At 54.9% G+C, this 20,158-nt stretch overlaps 1 protein-coding gene across 2 annotated transcripts in view; it reads left to right on the forward strand.

Annotated features, from left to right (window-relative positions):
- The window catches only part of SERHL2 (serine hydrolase like 2), a 20,953-nt gene continuing 795 nt past the window's right edge, over window positions 1-20,158 (forward strand). Inside the window, exons 1-11 of one of the 2 annotated variants that reach the window (XM_032416724.1) lie at window positions 1-67; window positions 958-1,107; window positions 1,215-1,328; window positions 1,652-1,693; window positions 2,112-2,131; window positions 2,587-2,661; window positions 4,131-4,240; window positions 5,003-5,082; window positions 12,739-12,773; window positions 18,549-18,631; window positions 19,937-20,033. In XM_032416724.1, coding sequence (XP_032272615.1) covers window positions 64-67; window positions 958-1,107; window positions 1,215-1,328; window positions 1,652-1,693; window positions 2,112-2,131; window positions 2,587-2,661; window positions 4,131-4,240; window positions 5,003-5,082; window positions 12,739-12,773; window positions 18,549-18,631; window positions 19,937-20,033 — 810 coding nt within the window. In that variant the 5' untranslated portion in view covers window positions 1-63. The remainder of the gene's footprint in view (window positions 68-957; window positions 1,108-1,214; window positions 1,329-1,651; window positions 1,694-2,111; window positions 2,132-2,586; window positions 2,662-4,130; window positions 4,241-5,002; window positions 5,083-12,738; window positions 12,774-18,548; window positions 18,632-19,936; window positions 20,034-20,158) is intronic. The other variant, XM_032416726.1, reaches the window with a different exon arrangement.

Here is a 20,158-nt window from a genome sequence, read left to right on the forward strand (position 1 = left end):
TTTATTTCACGGGCCGCGACCTTACGGCGGTGACGACCGCCGCGCGACAGCAGGACGGCCGCAATGGGTGAAGACGCTGCGCCGCAGGACCCTTAGACCGGAGTGGGATGGGGGACGCCACGCGCGCCCTTCCGGCTGCCCACCCACCTCCTTGCCCCCGACCCGGAGCGGAAGTGGGGGCGGGTCACGGGGACCCGCGGAAGGGTGGGGGCCCCAGGAGAGGGCTGCACGTGGCTTCTCAGGGTTCCGGCAGCTCCAAGTTAGAGGAGCAGGCGCGGGGGTCTGGGGCGCACAGGTCTCCAGCCGGGCCGGGTGGGCCAGAAGGGGAACCCGTGGTGCTGGACCAGGGAGAAGGCAGCCCTGACCAGAGTCGGCCGGAGACAGACGGCGTGGTGCTGGGCGGCCGGGACCGGGGTCCTGGGATTGTGGCGCCTGCGTCAGATCCTCGCTCCACTTCATTCTCCCTGGGGACCTTGGGCACAACCTGCGCCTCCCCATGCCTCGGTTTACTGGTCTGCGAAGGGAGAGTGATAATGAGAGGAGAGAGCCAGGGCCCAGAGAGGGACCACCCCATCTGACCCTCGGAGAGTTTAGAATATGGTGGTTATTGCTATTACTCTGTTTTCTTCCCGTTTTACAGAAAAGGAAACTGGGGCTCAGGTTTTAGTAAGCGTTCCAAGGTCACACAGCTGGCATGTGGCAGAGCCCAGGTCTAGCCAGGTCCACAAAGTCCTGCCGTGAAACCCTGCCCTGGTTTTCTTCACTCAGTGGACCCATTTTATCTTTCCTTCCTCTGGGTATCCCCAAACCCACGTCGGGCTCTCTCCCGGGAATCACCTGGGGGCAGTGCGGGAATCCGAGCCCCCTGGGCTTCGCTGTTGCCCTGAACACACTGGGGCACAGATGAGGGGCTCAGAAAGCGCCTGCTTCATGATTGAACGGGTGGCTGTCTTCCAGGTCTGTTCTCAGAGCTGAAGCTGGCTGTGCCCTGGGGCCACATCGCTGCCAAAGCCTGGGGCTCCCAGCAGGCCCCCCCGGTTCTTTGCCTGCACGGCTGGCTGGACAATGCTAACTCCTTTGACAGACTCATCCCTCTTCTTCCGAAAGGTGGGGCTGAAGGGAAGCCAAGGGGCAACGTGACGTAGACTGCAGGAGAATGAGGGATGGGGGAGACAGCTGACCTAGACGCCTTCTCCCCCTGTCTCTTGTCTCAGACTTTCATTATGTTGCCATGGATTTCGGGGGACATGGGCTCTCGTCCCATTACAGCCCCGGTCTCCCATATTACCAGGAAAACTTTGTGAGTGACATCCGGAGAGTTGTAGCAGGTAAGAGGCAGTGTGTGTGTGTGGAGGGGTGCAGTGGGACATCCCCTCTCATCGTTGGAGTGGGGTGTGGTAGCCAGCAAACAATACTGGCCTAGGAATGACCTGGGTCACCAAGGAATTCATGGGTGACTTTGGGAAAGTTGGCAAGAAGAGCTCATCCTTCTGGGGGTTCCACCCCTTGTAAGGAAGCTGGAACCCCTCTAAGCTAGTTTCCTGAGGGGGGCACCCCAGAGGCTGGGGGAGGATGTCCTGAGCACGGGGACTGCAGGACAGAGGGTGAGGGGAGCCTGGGCCCATCCAGACCTGGCTCCGTGTGTTTTCAGCCTTGAAGTGGAAGCGTTTCTCCATCGTGGGCCATAGTTTTGGTGAGTACAGTTTACACTTCGGCAGGCAGGGGGCTGACTGGGCTGAGGGGCTGTGAGGGAGGGAGAGGAAGTGGCACACAGGTCCCCTGCACTTCTGGGCAATGCAAGGAGAGATGAGGGGGTCTGTGGGCACTGGGCCCTTTGGCCTGAGGCACCTCCCCCACGGGACATAGGGCCCCAGAGGTGGCTGTCTCCCAATTTGACAAGAGAAATGTGACCTTTCAAGTGGCTAGGTCTGATGAAGCGGTCATATGGCCCCCAGGGAGGGAACCCCAAGTTTATCAGGGCATAAAGAGCCCTGCCTCCTGGTGGGAGAGAGCCAGGCCCCTTAGCCTGGGGTGGGGCAGCCCCTGGGAGGAAGTTTTAGTAGGATTTTGAGAGCTGGGGAATACCAGCCCAGGACTCTTTTGTCCCCCAGGTGGCGTGGTGGGCGGAATGGTGAGTAGATGCTTTGCAGTGACCACCTCTGGCCATGTTGGGCTTTCTGTAGGTGGGGCAGGAGGTGGGGGGGAGGGAGCAGGGAGAGAAGAAGTTTCCAGAAAAGGGAGTGCCTCCTCATATCACAAATTAGAACCCAGTATTTGTTGGCCTAGATGGCAGTAATAATCATTATTGCGGGGAGGTTGGTGAAACTGGAGATTCCTGATGGAGTTCAGAGTTTCCACATTCCCCATCCCCAGAGAACCCTGGAATCCAGCCAGCCACCAGGGTGTAAACCTTGGTCTGGGTGTGGACCTCCAGGGGCTGGGGCGGGGGAGAGGAGGCTACCCTGGGAGGGAATGAAGATCCTTGTTCTGGCCCCTTGGAAACACCAGTGTCCCCAGGGAAAAGCTTGAGTCCCTTTGCCTTCTTCCTCTCCTACTCATTCTTCCCTTTTTTGGGTCGCATCGTAGTTTTCCAGTATCTTCCCCGAGATGGTGGATAAACTTATCTTGCTGGACACATTGCCATTTGCCCTGGACGCTAAAGTAAGAGTGAGGGCTTTCATGCATGCTATCATGGGGGAGACCCAGGCCCTGGGTAGTGTCCTAAGCCCTGCCTCTTTTGGCAGGGAGGTGGGAGGAGGTGGCAGAGGGTAGACAAGGGGGGATCAGGGGACTCCCAGAGAGGACAGGGTTATGCAACCTGTACCCCTAGGAGTGGGCAGAGAAAACAGGTGCAGAAGCCTTTGTCATCCTTGGAAACCCTATATGTGGTCTGGGATCTACAGAATGCCAAGTCTTTCGTGAAGTGGCAGGGGGTGGGAGAGGGTAGGAACAGTGGATTGAGGAAGCTCTGGGGGCACACAGCGTGATGAGGCCCCCCCCACAGTCATGTTCACGTGTATGCCTTTGTGCTGTGCACACATTGCGCAACCGCACACAGCAGCCCTGAGTGCGGACCAATGGGAACGTGCTGATCCCTTCCGCCACCACCACCAGTGACAGCAAACAGTGCTGTCCCTGCATCTGAGTCCTGGCTTCTGCCACGGATCTGCTGGGTGACCCTGGGCAAGACACTTGGCCTATCTGGGCCTCAGTTTCCTCACCTGTAAAAGGAGGTTGGACTAGGTGACCTTGGAGTTGCAAGCAACTCCAACTAGGTGACCTTGGAGTTGCTTGCCGGCTGTCACATTCTGTCACTCTGTCCCTAGGAGCTCAGCCTCTCAGTTGTGACACAGCTGAGTTTCTTATCTGTAAAATGGCCACAAATGCCAAAAGGGCACGAACCATGCTGTCTTTTTCTCACCACATGCCCAATCCCAGCACATAGTAGGTGCTCAGTAAGTGTTGGCTTCATGAATGGAGAGCTCGTGGGTGACTCTGAGGATCCGGTGAGACTCTGGGCTCCTCTCCCTTCTTTATCTGTTTCACCCACTGAGTTACCCGATGCAGTGCCCCAAGATCTCCCTCCTGAGCAGCTGGGTATTTGGTCCTCCCTCTCCCCCGTTGTTGGATGGGAGTGTCCCTTTCCAGGTGGGGGCCTGTGGACAGGGCTGGGTTGTTGTCAGAGTGAGCTGGGCCGGAAATAGGTACACTCGATGGGGGGCCAGAAGCCCCCGAGCTGCACCCCCTCTGCAGTCTCCTCTCCACCATCTGGAGTGATAGCATTCATTAAACCAGCTGAAATTGCCAACCCTGGATGGTCCGTGACTTACGGACCTAATACTGAACCTTTGCAACACACTGGCCGTTGGCAGATTTCCTTTCCCCTCCATCATCCATCCTGACCCCTCCAGCTGGCCGGACCACAGGCGGGGCGGGCTGGGCTGTCGCTGAGGCAGACAACGTGTGCTCTGATCACAGAGCTAACGAGCAGGGGCTGATCCTATGCCACCCTTCACTGGGTCAGAATGAATCCCAGCTGAGGGGCTGCTGAGGCCCGGGTCGGGGGGAGCTGAGCCCCTCTGTGTGCAGCCCGGAGTCCCGCCCACCCAGCAGAACCCACACTTCCCCAGGGCGTAGAGGACGTGCTGACCTACAGGCGGGGGGCCATAGAGCACATGCTGCAGGTGGAGGCCTCCCAGAAACCCCGGCAGGTGCTCAGCCCAGAGGAGATGCTGCAGAGGTGAGTGCCTCTGTCGGCGGAGATGGGGCTGGTGGGGACGGGAATGGTGGGAGGGGGTCAGGGGTGGGAGGCCCGGAGGAGGGTTGGGATACAAGGGAGGACATCTCCGGCGCGCAGAGGAAGCGTGGGTCTCCTGCGCACAAGTCACACCGAGCCTGTTTCTCTCCGCGCTCACCCTAGGTATCAGGCTTCCTGGCTCTCCAGACACCCCAGCTGGGACTTGCCTGCCTCGGGTCCTCCCCCCTCTATAGCCCTGCCCTGCATTTGCCAAGGGCGCTTTCCACCCGCTCTCTACCCCTCTTCCTCTCCCTGTAATTGTGCACACATGCACGTGCGTGCACACACACACAGTCTTTCCTTCCACACCTCTCTGTGGCTCCTTCCACCTAGAACTCTCTGCAGGCACCTTGCTAACTTGCCCACTCCTCCTTCTGGCCTCAGCTGACTCCCTCCCCCTGGGAGCCTGCCCTGCCTCCCCTGCCCCGTGAGCCATTCCCCCCAGCCCTGTAGGAAATCGAAAGTCTGTGGGTGGTGACCAGACGCTGGTTGGCTTTATATCTCCAGCACCTGGAAGTGCCCCCGGTAGTCAGGGACGTATACGTATTTGTTATCTAAAGGAGTGAAAATACACACACACACACACACTGCTGATGTGAACATCCCATTGACACATGCTTGTGTCCTTTGTGGGAGCGGTCCTCTGTTTCTTTCCATGTGGCCTTCTCTGCCCCACGACATCCAGCGTCCCTCTGTCCTCCCCAGGTTCCTGAAGAACAACAGTCACGTGAGTGAGGAGTGCGCGCGACTCCTCCTTCAGAGGGGAACCACTGAGGTGGCCGCAGGTAGGGACCCGCCGTCTCAGGCCGTTGCTGACCGGCACTGTTCTTGCTGAGGAATGGTAACCGCTAAGTCTCGCGGCTGCTTGCTCTGGACCAGGCAGGGCACCGAGTGCTCAGCAAACAGGGTCTCATGTCATCCCCGCGCCCCCCCCCCCCCCCCGGCTGCCCTATACTCACCCCGTGCAGAGCAGGAGAAACTGAGGCTCCGATAGGCCAAGTGATAGATAGACCTGCGTGCCAGGTCACATAGCTGCTGCGCATCCCAGACAGGCCTGTGGGGAGCACTCAGGTGTCTCGGGGCTGAATGTTGGGGAATGTCACAGCCGTGCTCTGCTGACCCTGTGTGTGGGCGCCGGCGTCCCCGGCTAGGGTCTGAGGACGTGCTGCGGGGCAGGGTGACTTGAAAGGGGTTTTTCAAAATGGAGAAGTAGAAGGGCACCCCGGTGGCTCAGTCGGTTGGGCGTCTGCCTTCGGCTCAGGTCATGATCCCGGGGTCCTGGGATCGAGCCCTGCATCGGGCTCCCCCCACTCGGCAGAGAGTCTGCTCCTCCCTCTCCCTCTGCTGCTCCCCCTGCTTGTGCTCTCTCTCTCTCTCTGTCAAATAAATAAATAAAATCTTTAAAAAAAAAAAAACAAAATGGAGAAGTAGAGTAGGTGGCCCCTTGGTTTCAGGGCAGCCTCGGGCCTGTGTTTTCTGCACTTTGTTTCCCGAAGTACCCATTCAGGGAAACTTTACCAAGGTCCCGCTCAGTGCCAGCCCCTCTCCTGGCGGGCCCGTACCTCGGACTGGCACCACTCCAGAGGGCACCCTTCACAAACGCCCTCCCTGGAACTGACTGCCCCAGGGGTTGAGCCAGGCGGAGCCAATTCAGGCATGTCCGTTCTAGGAGGAGCAACAGATGATAGACCTACGAGCAGACAAACAAGAGACATGTTATTGTAAGTGCAATAAAAGAACTGTACAGGGTATTCTGGAAGAAACCCCAGAGAGGGGCTCCCGGAGGCAGCTCCCAGGAGGTGGAGTAGAAGCCCAAGGGAGACGAGTGTGGTGAGATGGACCAGGCACTACACTGGGCCCGAAGACCTGGGCTGATTCCTGACTGTGCTAGCTCAGAGAGCTGAAGTCCCTCCTCCCCATTTAGACACCTCCCCCCTATTTTTCTCAGGTCATAAATAACGTCTTAGGATCTTTGTGCTCAGGGTCTGAGAGGATCAAGCAAGGAGGTGCATGCGGCTTCAGTTTATAAAGTACCAAAGGAAGCAGTGGTCAAAACCCCAAGGGCTTGCCAGATTTGAGCAAGTGGTGGAATTAATTGGGCTGCTGGGAGTCAGGCAGCAGGAAGCCGACGGGACTGTGGTCCTGGAGATAGGACAGCCCAGCCAGTGGTTGTCGCTGGGAACTCTGGGCCTCGTGTGGCCCGAATTTCCAGTTGCTCATAAGAAGCCAGAGATCTACTGTGTGGTATTGTTTTTTCCAGAAGTTGCCAACACACCACGATGGAATATGCTTAAGGGATGTTTTGGCCTCAGGCTGCCAATCTGTGACTTGTTGTGAGGGACTGTCTGTTATCATCTCTGAACCTTGGCAAATCCACCACGGAGAGGGGAGGTCGAGGCAGAGGGCCATGGGCCTAGGCTTCCCAATGTGCCCACACAGATGGCCCGCCCAGAGGGGTCCCGGCGCAGAAGTAGGCTAATCCGGAATAAGACACGTTCCCAGCCAGGCGGGGGAAGCCGATTAGGCCAGGCCTGGGTCACGTGAAGGGGTGAGCACGGACACTGAACCAGTTGTCAAGGAGGGTGAGGAGAGAAGGGAGGGGAGTGGACAGGCAGCTGGGTCACCATGTCAGGCCCAGCCCCCATGCAGCGGTCATGGCCCTTTGGGGCCGGAGCTTAACCTAAAACAAGACCAAGCAGGTTCCCAGCCCCCACCGGGTGGTGTGACACTGGGAGAGCCGGTGTTCCAGGCTGCTCGTGGGTCCTTGTCCTCAGGCCCCAGAGCCCCTGACAGTCCCCATTCCACTCTGGAGCAGAGAGCAGGGACAGCACCATCAGTCCAACCTGATCCTAGAACCGAACCCAAGTTCATCTGCCCGACGCACAGCAGAACCGATCACTCAGACATCGAGTGTGCACAGATGGTGAAGGCGAAGGTCGTGAGGGTGGCTGGCCCCCGAGTGAGGCCCGGCAGAGTGCAGTCCTGGAACCACCTGGATGGGGGACGGGAGGCCAGGTGGGGCTGGAGTCAGGAGTTGGGTTTGGAGGTGAGACCGGAACGAAAGCAGGGCCCCTGGGCATGGAAAATGCCTTGGTGTCTGTAAGGGGGAAGGTGTTGCTCTGCTCTCCAGCCGAGCAGACACTGAGTGGCGGCCGTTTCCCACAATGGCCGGTCCTCCCCCAGCAGCTGGGCGTCCCGCGGTTCGCCTGACTCCGTTCTGACACCATCTACCCACAGGCTTGGGGCCCAGTCCCACGAAGCTGTCCCCACTTCAGATGCCCCACCGAAGATGAAATTGTCACCTGTGTTTTCGACCTAGTGGCTATAAATCCGGGGTTCCTTCAGACCACTCCGCAGGCTCAATAACTTGCTAGAACGCCTTTTAGAACTCAGGAAAACAGTTTCCTTCCTAGATTACCAGTTTGTTAGAAAGGATACAACTGAGGGACAGTCAGATGGAAGAGATGCATAAGGCAACGTATGGGAGGGAGGGGTGCGGAGCTTCCGTGCCCTCCCTGGGTGCCCCACCCTCCCAGCACCACTGTGTTCATCAGCCGGGAAGCTCCCCAAACCTCCTAGTTCAGGGATTTTTCAGGGTGGCTTCACCATGTGGACACGATCGATCATAACTCAAATCTCCAACCCCTCTCCCCTTCCCAGAGGATGGGGAGGTAAAGCTGAAAGTTCCAGGCTTCTAGCCACAGCTCAGTCTTTTGGGGACCCCCCCCATCCTGCAGTTATCTGGTGGCCCACCAAGAGTCACCTCATTGGGACAAAAGACGCTCCTATCACCTAGGAAATTCCAAGGGATTGAGGAGCTCTGTGTCAGCACCTGGGCTCAAAGACCAACTATTAGAACAAAAGATGCTCCTAGCACCTTTACTACTTAGGAGATTACACAGGCTTTAGGAGCTCTGGCCAGTGTGAAATAAAATACGTATTTCTTATATCACAATATCAGTCTCTAATTGTTGGCTGTGGCAGGAGATGGGGGGTGTCTAGGGTTCCGATACCATCTCCTGCCTTCAAAGGTATTTTCTTAAGAATCGTAAGTTTCATGCAACTTTTCAGGGATTCTGAAAGTCTTGGAGAAGGTGGCGCTCACAAGTCGCAGGCCAGGCCAGCCCGAGGGGTCCCAGCCGTGCCGGTGCAGAGTCTCTCCTCCTTCCAGGGCTGACCCTGGCCTCATCCCTCTCAGTTCCTTCCGGGTGAAACAGGTTGTTGATGGAATTGAGAGAAGTCAGTGCACAGTCCCTCAGAGCAACTACTGGCCCTTGGTGTGGGATCTGCATCTAAACCCCTTCCAGAAATGCGAGGGCCACTTGCTCTTGGATCTGATCACGGGATTCCTTGAAGGGATATCTGTGCTGGCCTGCTGGTCTGAGAAGCACATTTCCTGCCCTCACAAAGCTCACTGTCACGGGGAGGCTGACAGAAAAGCAGCCGGGCTGTGGGCCTGCCGGGCCGGTCAGGATGTGAACGGCGGAAGCGAGCCTTGGAAGAGAGGAGGATGTGGCCAAAGGGGAGAGAAGCCAGAGCCCAGGGCAGAGAAAACAGAACAGCTCGATAGGGATCCCCAGGTACCTGGGGGTCACCCCACCCCTACAATAACACCCTTTTAAAGTTTTTTCACATCCTCTGAGTAGCTTGAGCCCAGGGCTGGAGGAAGGAGGAGGGCAGAGAACCCAGGGCGGGGGCCAGTCATCTGTGCAGGGAGGTCATGGCCAGAGCTGAAGATGACCCAGAGGCCTCAACCGTCATAGTTTCCTTAGGCCGAGATGACCTACTAGTGCAGCGACCAGAAAATCTTCCGATTACATGGTGTTCCTAAGAATTTAGAATCACAAATACCCGACTGAGAACCTCTATCAACAATTAATCATCTATATTTATCATCTAAAAGTTCCATAATCTCTAGTTAGAAGGGAAAACCTAGTAATTCTGGCAAATAGCTCTTTTTTTTTTTAAGATTTTATTTATTTATTTGACAGAGGGAGAGACAGCGAGAGAGGGAACACAAGCAGGGGGAGTGGGAGAGGGAGAAGCAGGCTTCCCGCTGAGCAGGGAGCCTGATGCGGGGCTCGATCTCAGGACCCCGGGATCATGACCCAAGCCAAAGGCAGACGTTTAACGACTGAGCCACCCAGGCGGCCCCATGGCAAATAGCTCTCCTTAATGTTCCCGTAACTATTTCTCTGAAAGCCATTTTGTATTCAAACATCAGTTTTCCATCAGGGAGACCTAACACCCCTCCCCGGTGGGCACCCCCACCCCAGCCCGGCCCAAATACCCCATCCATCTCCCCCTCTCCCCCGGAGCTGATGGCGTTTACAAGCGGCTGCATAGAGATGCTGACCTAGTTGCCATTTGGGTTTTATTTTTGAATTTAATACTACTGTTTTTATTTATTTATTTTTATTTTTATTTTTAAAGATTTTATTTATTTGAGAAAGAGAATGAGATAGAGCATGAGAGGGGGGAGGGTCAGAGGGAGAAGCAGACTCCCTGCTGAGCAGGGAGCCCAATGCGGGACTCGATTCCGGGACTCCAGGATCATGACCCGAGCCGAAGGCAGTCACTTAACCAACTGAGCCACCCAGGCGCCCTCTACTGTTTTTTTTTTTAAAGATTTTATTTATTCATTTGACAGAGACACAGTGAGAGAGGGAACACAAGCAGGGGGAGAGGGAAAGGGAGAAGCAGGCTTCCCGCCGAGCAGGGAGCCCGATGCGGGCCTCGATCCCAGGACCCTGGGATCATGACCTGAGCCGAAGGCAGATGCTTAACAACTGAGCCACCCAGGCGCCCCTTAATACTACTTTTCTTAACAGGTGCCACCTGACGTGGTTTAAGACACACAATCCTATAAAAAGCTGTGCGAGTTTCACTGGGTCTTACCTCTTTCCCATCCTGTTGCTCAGCACATGCCCAGGGTAACCCCCTTCTTAAGCATGGGTTCACATCCTTCCAGTGTTTTCTCAGGTGAATACGAACACATGGAATGTATGCTCTTCTTTCCCTCTCCGACAAACCCCGGAGCGCCCGTTCCGCAGCCTCCCGGCTCCTGGCTGCTCGCGTTTACCGTAGGTCCTGGAAAATCGCGCGGCATCTTTTGTACAGATGCAGAATGTTCCCCGCGTGACCTTGGAAGCTAATCTAACCTGTTCTCTGCAGAGAGACACCGGGTGTTTCCAGTCTCTGCTGTTACACGCGAGGCTACACCGCACAGCTGTGCACCTGGTTGGCAGAAGCGTGAAAACCATAGACCGTGGCACATGCGCAGATCAAACCCACACTGAGAGCATCTCTCCCCTGGCGAGGGCGAAGGCGCTGGGTATGCAAGGCCCTGCCAGGTGCCCTCCAGCGCTGTCCCTTAGCCGCCCGGCCTGTGATGGGTGCGAGGCCTGTGCCCCCAGCTGGCATGCAGTCGGAATCTTGCCCCGTATGTTGATGAGAAGTTACAGCTCAGTGTGGTTTTTATTTATTTATTTAACAGAGAGAGAGAGAGAGAGAGAGAGCACAAGTAGGCAGAGCGGCAGGCAGAGAGAGAGGGAGAAGCAGACTCCCCGAGGGGCAGGGAGCCCGGTGCAGGGCTCGATCTCAGGACCCTGGGATCATGACCTGAGCCGAACGCAGACGCTTAACCGACTGAGCCACCCAGGCGCCCCTCAGTGTGGCTTTCATTTGCATTTTCTTTTTATGGTAACGATGAGTATCTCTCGTATTTAGTTTTCTGGAAACCGTACCTCTGCCTACCCTCCGGCGCATCGTTCTGGTGGTCTTTCCTCAATTTCTCGGAACTCTTCATATGTTGGGGAGGTTGAGTTACAAAGGCGTCTTCCCAGATGGTCTTTTTTGACTTTGCTTAGAGGGTTTTTTTTTTCTTGAAATGCAGACTTTTCTTCATGTAATTAATAGAGGTCTCTTTTCCAGCCTCTGCGTTTTGAGTTGTAGCTAAAAGCTTATGTTTGATTCGAATACTGTTTGGGGTCGAGAATTTTCACTTAAGTATTTGCTACTTGGGATATTTAGCTTGTGTGCAGGTGGAGGTTTGGATCTGATCTGATCTTTTTCCAGACGGCTCCTCCATTGCTTGACATTTTGTAAAAGTGTCTTTGCCCCCGGTGACCTAAGAGGCGGCCACACCATGCCCTGACTGCCCATCAGCATCGGGGTCTGTCTTTGGACCTTCGATCTTTCCGTGGGTCTGGCCGTCTGTCCCTGACCAGCACGACACGGCTCGGCTTATTGTGTTTTCATATCTGTAGGACAGTCTCCTTTTATGCCTCTTTTTCAGAGCTTTCCTGCTATTCTTGCTAAAAATGTTGTTGGCATATCACATATGTACATTTAACTAGTACTAGTAATACTAGTGATACCAGACCTACTCCTGTACTCCTCCCCGCACCCGCCAAAACACTAGAACAGCACCCATTCCTTTGAACCCTGTGTGTCCCCCTCTCTGCGACCCGGAGGCAAACATCTACTTATCCACTCAAGCAACTTTTTGAGCACGTACTGTGTGGCAGCCCCGTTCTCGGGCCTGGGGAACCCAGCCAGGGCTGAGACACCAAGCTGTTGTCCTCCGGGAAGCTGCATTCTAGCGGAGGAGAGGTGCATGCGGGTGGAATGCTTTAGGAAGTGCTGAGTGATGAGGAGAGCCCTCCGGGGGGGCGGGAGAGGTCCCCGTGAGAAGGCTGTGAGTCTACTTACTTATGAATTTGGTTGTGACTTGAAATGGGAGGCTGAGAGCCTGGCTGGGAAGGCAATGTGGCGCAGAGACTCGTGGGAAGGAGGAGGCTGCCCTGCTTCTCTTTGGTGTCACATTTGTGGGATTTACCCAGTGGCTCCAATCCACGGTTTCCCAAGTAGAGAGGGTCCCCTAACAACCCCCGCACCCCAAGAGCTCACTTCTCAGGTGGCCTCCCGGATCTGTGATTCTGTCTCTGAAGGGGGCATTGCCCAAGCATGGAATTGCTGGGAATCTGTCCTCGCCAGGTGAGGTCCAGCTTGTCCACCATCAGGACCGTGGCAGAGAACCACGGTTCAGCCCACGGGTGGGACCACGGGCCTCCTGACCCCGCCAACCTTCTTTTCTTTTCAACACATGATGGCATGGATTCTTCTTAGCTGTCGGGTGCTTCCTGGGGGTCTGAAGATCACGTGACCACCCTAAGGTTCTCAGAGATGACGGCCACTGTGCCAGATGGGGTAACCGTCCACCACCGTCCTTCTGCGCTGTTCTGTGGGGTGGCTGAGGAGGCACCCGTGGGGGCCATGCCGGTCCATGGCCGGGTGGCAGCAGCCAAGCTCTGAGGACACCAGTCCAGGCTGAAGAAGGGCACCCTGGCCGGAAGGGCCCTGGGTCCCCAGGGAAGCCCTGTGGGGTCCCTCACCCTGACAGGCAGCACTGAGGCCCCGTCTTTGTGCTTCCATTCCAGGTCTAATAATGAATAGAGACCGGAGGATGGCTTTGGTGAGTGCTGCTCTCTTTTTCTTTTGTTATTATGGTACATTATACATAGCATAATAGTTATGCTATGCTATGTATTTTAAAATCATTCCTGAGTGTCCAGTTCAGTGACACTCAGTCCATTTGCAATGTTGTACAACCATCATTTCATCCACATTTTTCATCATCCCCCATAACAACCCTGTACCCACTGAAGACCAGGTCCCCATCCACTCACAGCCCCTGGCGGCCGCCATTCTATCTTCTGTCTATGAACTTGGCTGCTCGGGGGACCTCATGTCAGTGGAATCAGGCCGTATTCAAGGCTCATCCAGGTCCCAGCAGGGTGCCCGAACTTCCCCTCCTTTTCTGACTGAACAACATTCCGTTTATGTGGATCTGTCCATTCATCCATTGAGAGACACTTGGGTTGTTTCCGCCTTTTGGTTATTATGAATCCTGCTGCTGTGAACATGGGTGATGACTATCAGTTCGAGTCCTTGCTCTCGGTTTTTCTGGATATACACCTAGGAGCAGAATTGCTGGGTCGCACAACAGTCCTGTGTTGAACCTTTTGGGAAACTGCCAGGCTGTTGGCCCGGCGGCAGCATCATCCCTCCCAGCAACGCACGAGGGTTCCAATTTCTGCACCTCCTCACCCACGCTTGTGCTTTTCTATTAAATTTTAGCCATCCTCATGGGCGTGGGGTGGTGTACAGCCTCTTCTGAATCATGGGTCTCCTTAGGGCAAGGGCTGAGGGCAAGAGAGAGGACCCCCTGCCCCGCAGATTCCTGAGCTCCAGATGTCTCCCCAGCAGGCCTGGCAGGAGTGGGGGCTGCGCTGGGGTCTGCCCCGCGCCTTGGGGGGAACGCCAGCAGGGGGTGCTCACAGCACGACGGCCGCTCCTCGTTCTCCCATGTGCCGCACACGTGTGTGCTCGGGTAATCCTCACTGCAGGCCTGGAGGAGGGAACTGTTGTCACCCACATTTCACAGGCGGGGAAACTAAGTCAGCCGCACGACTTGCCCACAGTCAAGCAGCACCATCGGTGGGGGCTTCCCACCCACGAACAACTGAAAAACCATTACTGACATACAGGTGCCCGCAGACCAAAAGGGGACCAAGGCCCACTGTCGAGGGCAGACTTGCAGCTCCATCTGTGTGTTTTCACAACTATGTAAGAAGATACCGACTCATTTTAGGGCTCTTCGGTTTTGTCGTTTGTTTAGGTTTTCACAGAAATGGCTGCAAATGCTTAACTTAATGGATTAACTGCGTGGGAGTGCTGCGTGGGAGTGCAGGGCAGGCCTGCTGGCAGCTGGGGGCGGGTGTGGTCAGAGGAGTTGGTTAATGAACAGCTAGGAGATACCAGCCCCTGTGCCCATCTTTGTGGGGTTGCCGTGACGACTAGCAAGGTCCCTGTGTCAAGTGCCCCAGCACAGTGCTATCACGTTAGGGGCTCTCAGATGGTGCTCTTAATGAGATTGTTCAAGAGGGTAAAATGCTTTGCCCATGTGAGATGCTGTCATTAGAGGTGGGAAGCTCTGGCCTCAGCGAGACCCTTGAGAGCTGTTGCCCAGGCCCAGGTGGGGACATGAGGCCTGGACCAAGGCATCAGCCAAAGGGACGGGAATGTTTGAGTTTTGATTTTGATCCAACTGGGATCTGTTCTCAAGTACGGTGTGAGGTAGGGATCCATTTTCACTTTCTTCCCAGATGAATAGCCAGTTTGGTCCACTGCCAGTTATTGGGGTGGGGGAGATCCTCCTAACCACCAAGGCTCACTCACCGTGGTCTGTCTTCTGTGTGCTGGTCCTCAGGCTGGTAGCTTACCAGCCAGATCCTAACCAGTGGAGGCCCTTGTTGGAAAGCTTCTCTCCAGAGAGAGTGATCCCAGCTGGACCCGTGGCCTGAGCCAGGTCACCCTCCAGGCAGCAGTGCAGGGCCCCAACCCTCCACTGCCCCCGAGTGCAGGTTGGGTTGGTTACTTTTGGGGGCATTAGGAAATACCGCTTCCCTTTCCAAGGTCCATGCCCTGTGCAGCACACGCCTGTTCTGCAGCAGGCTGCCCACTGATTTGGAGCTTATGTTTGGGACATAAACTGAATTACGAAAGATACATTCTAAAATGGGTCTGTCTCTGCACTCTCCTTTTGTTCCAGTGATCTTGTCACCATCCGGGCCCTACCACTCTGTTTCAATTCCTACTGCCTTCTGATTAGTTCTGATGGTTAGTAGAATCAGCGTTCTCTCCTTGTTCTTCTTTTACACATGTTCCTTGGCTTTTCTTGCATATTTTCACTTACAAGTGAAGTTTGGAATGATCAACTTAGGTTAAAAATTACATTGGGATGGGGTGCCTGGCTGGCTCAGTTGGTAGAGCACGTGACTCCTGATCTTGGGGTCGTTGAGTTCAAACCCCACGTGGGGCATAGAGCTTACTTAAAAAAAGAATTCTATTGAGATGACATTGAATTTATAGAATACTTTGGGAATTTAGTGACTGTTAACATTATGAATGGGTACCACCTGATTTACAATAGAGGTGTGCCAGGCAATGGGTTATCCATATGGAAAAGTATGATCCTAGACCCTTGCCTCACACGATACACAAAAATTAATTCAAGATGGGTCATAGATCAAAATATGAAAGGTAAAACAGGAAAGGTTCTAAATAGCTTTATGACCTTGAAGTAGACAATATATTTTATTTTTTTTTTTTATTTTTTAAAAATTTTATTTATTTATTTGAGAGAGAGGATGAGAGGAGAGAGAGAACACATGAGAGGGGGGAGGGTCAGAGGGAGAAGCAGACTCCCTGCTGAGCAGGGAGCCCGATGCGGGACTCGATCCCGGGACTCCAGGATCATGACCTGAGCCGAAGGCAGTCGCTTAACCAACTGAGCCACCCAGGCGCCCCGAAGTAGACAATATATTTTAAATAGAACACACATGTGAATCAATGAAAATATTGATAAATAGGGCTTTATTAAAATTTAGAATTTCTGTTCATCAAAAGACAAATTAAGAGAGTGAAGAGTCAAGCCACAGACTAAAAGAACATATTTAAATGCATAGGCCTCCTAAAGGACTCATATCCAGGATATATAAAGAGCTCCTACAAATCAATAAGATAAAGCCTAACAACCTCATTTTTAAAAGCAGGCAAAAGATTTTAACAGGCCCTTCATGAAAGAGGCTATCCAAATGGCCAATCAACACATGAAAGGTGCTCATGATCATTAGTAATTAGGGCAGTCAATGAAATATACCTCTCCACCTCCACCAGAGGTGGAGAAATTGCTGTCAAAATGGAAAAGCCTGACAACACCAAGTCTAAATGGGGACGAAGACCAGAACTCTTCTACACTGCAGGAGGAAGTATAAATTGATACAACCATTTTGGGAAATTGCTTGGCAGGAACTGCTAAAGCAAAACATAGTCAAATCCTGTGAGCCCGTAATTCCACTCCTAGGTGTATACCTAGCAAAAATGTGTGCCGTGTGCACAAACGACGTGTGCAAGGACGTTCCTAGCAGCTTGGCTCATAATAGTCCCAAACTGGAGCTCACCCACATGTTTTTCAACAATAGAATGCACACATTGTTCTATATTCATACACTGGAGCACCACACAGGGATGCAAAAACAAACGTAACTTACAGACCAAAAGAAACCAGAAACAGAGAGCACTCTGTATGATTCCATGTACCTGAAGTTCAAAAAGAGGGAAATTGATCTACGGGGCTAGTGGTCTGAATAGTGGTGTCCTCGGAGAATACCCCAGGAGGGAGCCTGCAGGTGCTGGTGGTGGTGGAGGCTTCGAGCTGGGTCGCACGGAGCATTTATATGTGAAAGGCCATTGTCACCTGACACATAGATCTGGGGACTTTGCCATAAGTCACACCGGAAGTATAAAAGAAAAATATAGATCAGGGAATAAAAGTGGACTAGGGAAAGAAGGTTAGAGGAGAGGGGGATAGAAGCAAAGAAAAAAGAGAGAAGAGGGGCGCCTGGGTGGCTCAGTCGTTAAGCGTCTGCCTTCAGCTCAGGTCATGATCCCGGCGTCCTGGGATCGAGTCCTGCATCAGGCTCCTTGCTCAGCAGGGAGTCTGCTTCTCCTTCTGCCTGCCACTCTCTCTCTTTCTCTCTCTGACAAATAAATAAATAAAATCTTAAAAAAAAGAAGAAGAAGAAGAAAGAGACAGGGCACACCCAGCAGCCTTTGGTCTTAAAGGCGTTCTTGGAGAAATGTCCTCGAATTGTGTGGCCCTAGAGGAAACCGCTGCAAAACCCCAGACTTGTGTTTTCACATCCAGAGACATGAGCGGAGGTAACATCCCTCAGTCTCTGCCTTGGGGACCAACATATAATTGAGGTGAGGGCCTGACCGGGCCCCCAAGCCGGAGAGCCCCAGTCCTGGCCCGAGCAGCTCAGGCTGGGGGTGGGGGCAGACGCCTGAGCCGAGTCCTGGTGCCATCTCCTGTTCCCCGTTGTGTGACTTGAGCCTCTGTGATCCTCAGTAAAGCCCTGTTTCAATGTGCCGCCGATGAGCACTGGTCGGGGAGCCCCTCCGCGGGCACGAACCACCTCCCTGCTTTTCCTGCAGCCGGGCGCTCTGCTAGCAGGAGCTCACGTGCAGCCTGTGTGGGTCCTCGGTAGATCTTCGTTCACTGGGCCTTGTGGATGATCTGGAAACGTCTGTTTCTGGAAAAGCACCCAAGGTCATTTTCGCTCAAGGAGCAGGAAATGGCCTGGAGGAGGTCAGGGTAGATCAAGGGCAATATGCTCTCGTGGCTGTGACCCTGTGACTGAATGTGTATATATATGTGTGTGTGTGTGTTTGTGTGTGCACACGTGTTTTCATAAGAATTGTATATTTATCGCAATGGTGGAGGAGTGTTGGGCATGACTTAACAGTCCTCATGGGAGCTTTGTGGAATTGATCCACTCTGCACACATTTCTCGAGCTCCTCATCTGTCACACCTGGAGTTCTGGGGCTTGAGCAGCACCGTCCGGTAGAAAGCGAGCCTCATGCAATTCCACATCTTGTAGTAGCCATGTTAAGAGAGTAAAAAGAAATGGAGGAAATCACATTTAATATTTTTATCTCAATGTATCCAAGATGTAATCAGTATAAAAATGTGAGGTGTCTGGCATTATTTATACTAAGTCTTTGAAATCCACTGTGCAGTTTATACCTACAGCACATCTCGGACTGGCCCCGTTTCAAGCACTCGGTAGCCACATGGGCTGATGGCTACCGTGTGGGACGGCGCGGACCTGGACCCCTTACATAGTCATAAGACAGGGTGGCCCGGGCTCTGATGGAGGCCAGTGGGGCTGTGGGGACATCAAGGCGTCCTCATTCTGCACAGTGGCTTAAGCAGGTTACTTTCTCACGGAAATGGTCTGTTTGGCAGAGTCCGGAACCCAGGCTGGCTGGGCAGCGCTGCAGGGCGACCTGCAGATGGGGGAAGGGAGTTTGGGACGAGGGGCCACGCCTAGTCCTAGAATCTAGGTCCAGAAGCCGCCCAGGTCACTTCCCTGCATTTAGCCGCACAACCACACCAGGGTGTAAAGGGATCTGGGAAATGTCTGACTGGGCAGCCATGAGCCCAGAAAGAGGGAGAACAGATTTAGGAGGAAAAAGCCTCTGGCCCGCGGGGGTTAGAGGCCTCTGTGGAGGTGATGTGGTTGGGTCCTGGACTTGGTCCCGGGGTAGATGGCCACGGTGGCCCCGAGAGAGAGGCCCGCTGCCCTGTGGACAGAATGCACTGTGGTCTTGTCTCTGCAGCCGGAGTACAGCATGGATTTCATCAGCAGGGAGCTGTTCGTGCACTCCGCCAAGAAGCTGCAGGCCCACGTCCTGCTCCTCAAGTAAGTGTGAGCCTCGCGCCCCAGAAGACACTCGACTGCCGGGGACCCCCAGGTGTCCCTCGTGTGAGGCTGAGCTGCCCCGGCCCCTGGGGTGTGGAAGGCAGGGCCCGGAGCAGACGGGGCCGCCCCTCTCAGCAGGGGTCTGTGGAGGGCACCCCCGGGGGAGGCAGGGACTGGCCGACCTTGCAGTCGGGCGCTTGCCCTGCCAAGTCCTCCAGCCGCTCCAGACCCCTGCCCCCCCCAGAGCTTCGCCGCTCCCTCCCCCGCCTGCCAGCGCCCAGCCAGCAGCCGTCCCAGTGCCACCTCCCGTCGTGGGGCTCAGCTGCCACTCTCCGCGCCGCCGTGGCCTGCCCCAGGCCAGAACCGTGACTTCTGGGGACACGTGTCTCTCTGATGCTGAGCACAGAGGCTTAGGAAGCACGGACTCGAGGTGCAAATCCAAACCACAGAGACGCTGCACACCCACCCCCCCCCCATGCCCCCGGATGGCTAGACCCGAAATGGCAGATAACAGGCGTTGGTGAGCATGAGGAGAAACCAGGAGCACCAGAATGCTCCCACTGTGTGACTGTAAAATGGCGCAGCCACTTGGAACAGCCCGGCAGTTTCTGAAGCCCTTAACCTACCCCAGGACCCAGCAGCCGCCCTCCCAGGTCTCTAGCGGCCCGACCTAGGTCCCCACAGCAGCCTGGACGGGACGGTCCAGAGCGGCATCAGTCCCAACAGCCCAGGGGCGGAGACCACCGGGACGTCGGTCAGCAGACACACAGGCGGGCCGTTTCAGCCGGGAGAGGAACGACCTGGTGGTACCTGCCGCGTGGATGAACCCTGAGAACGGGACAGAGTGAAAGAAACCAGTCACGGGAGTCCACGTGTTCTGTGGCTCGACTCATGCAGGTGCAGAGAGCAAAATCTCTGGAGTTAAGCAGTGTTTGCGTAAGCCCGAGCGCTGCACAACTAGAGGTTCGGGTTCGGGGGACTTTTGAGACGATGACGTCCTCAAATTGACTGTAGTCACGTTGCAGAACTCTAAGTATACGTGTGAAACGGGTGCAATCATCTCAGGAGAGATGCGGGGAGAGAAGGCAGGGACTCGACCCCGTCCCTTCCCGGCTGTGCCGTCCGAGGCGGTGGCAGCGGGCAGGTCCCACGACCCCGCCGAGGTGAACGTGCAGCACCGTGGCCACAGTGAGCCCCGCGCTGTGGGAAAATCGGGGCAAGCCCAGGCCTGTCTCCTCTCAGCCTGGAAACCGGGGTGGGGGGAGGCACCGCAAGGTGAACCCTGATTTTTCTTTTATTTTCCAGAGCAATCCAAGGATATTATAATGTGAGGAGAGAGAACGACAGTGACAGGAACGTCCTGCTTTTTGTGATGGACACGCTGCAATCAGTCCTAAAGGAGGTAGGTGCACGAGGCTCAGCCAGGGTGAGGTCCAGGAGGGTCCTCACCCACTCCTTGCACTAGGGCCTCTGGTCCAGCCCCAGGCCTGATGGGTGACTGGCAGGAGTGACCCGGCCTCACTCCCT

Source organism: Phoca vitulina, unplaced genomic scaffold, assembly GCF_004348235.1.
Source record: "Phoca vitulina isolate PV1807 unplaced genomic scaffold, GSC_HSeal_1.0 scaffold19, whole genome shotgun sequence".
NCBI classification, from domain to species: domain Eukaryota; kingdom Metazoa; phylum Chordata; class Mammalia; order Carnivora; family Phocidae; genus Phoca; species Phoca vitulina.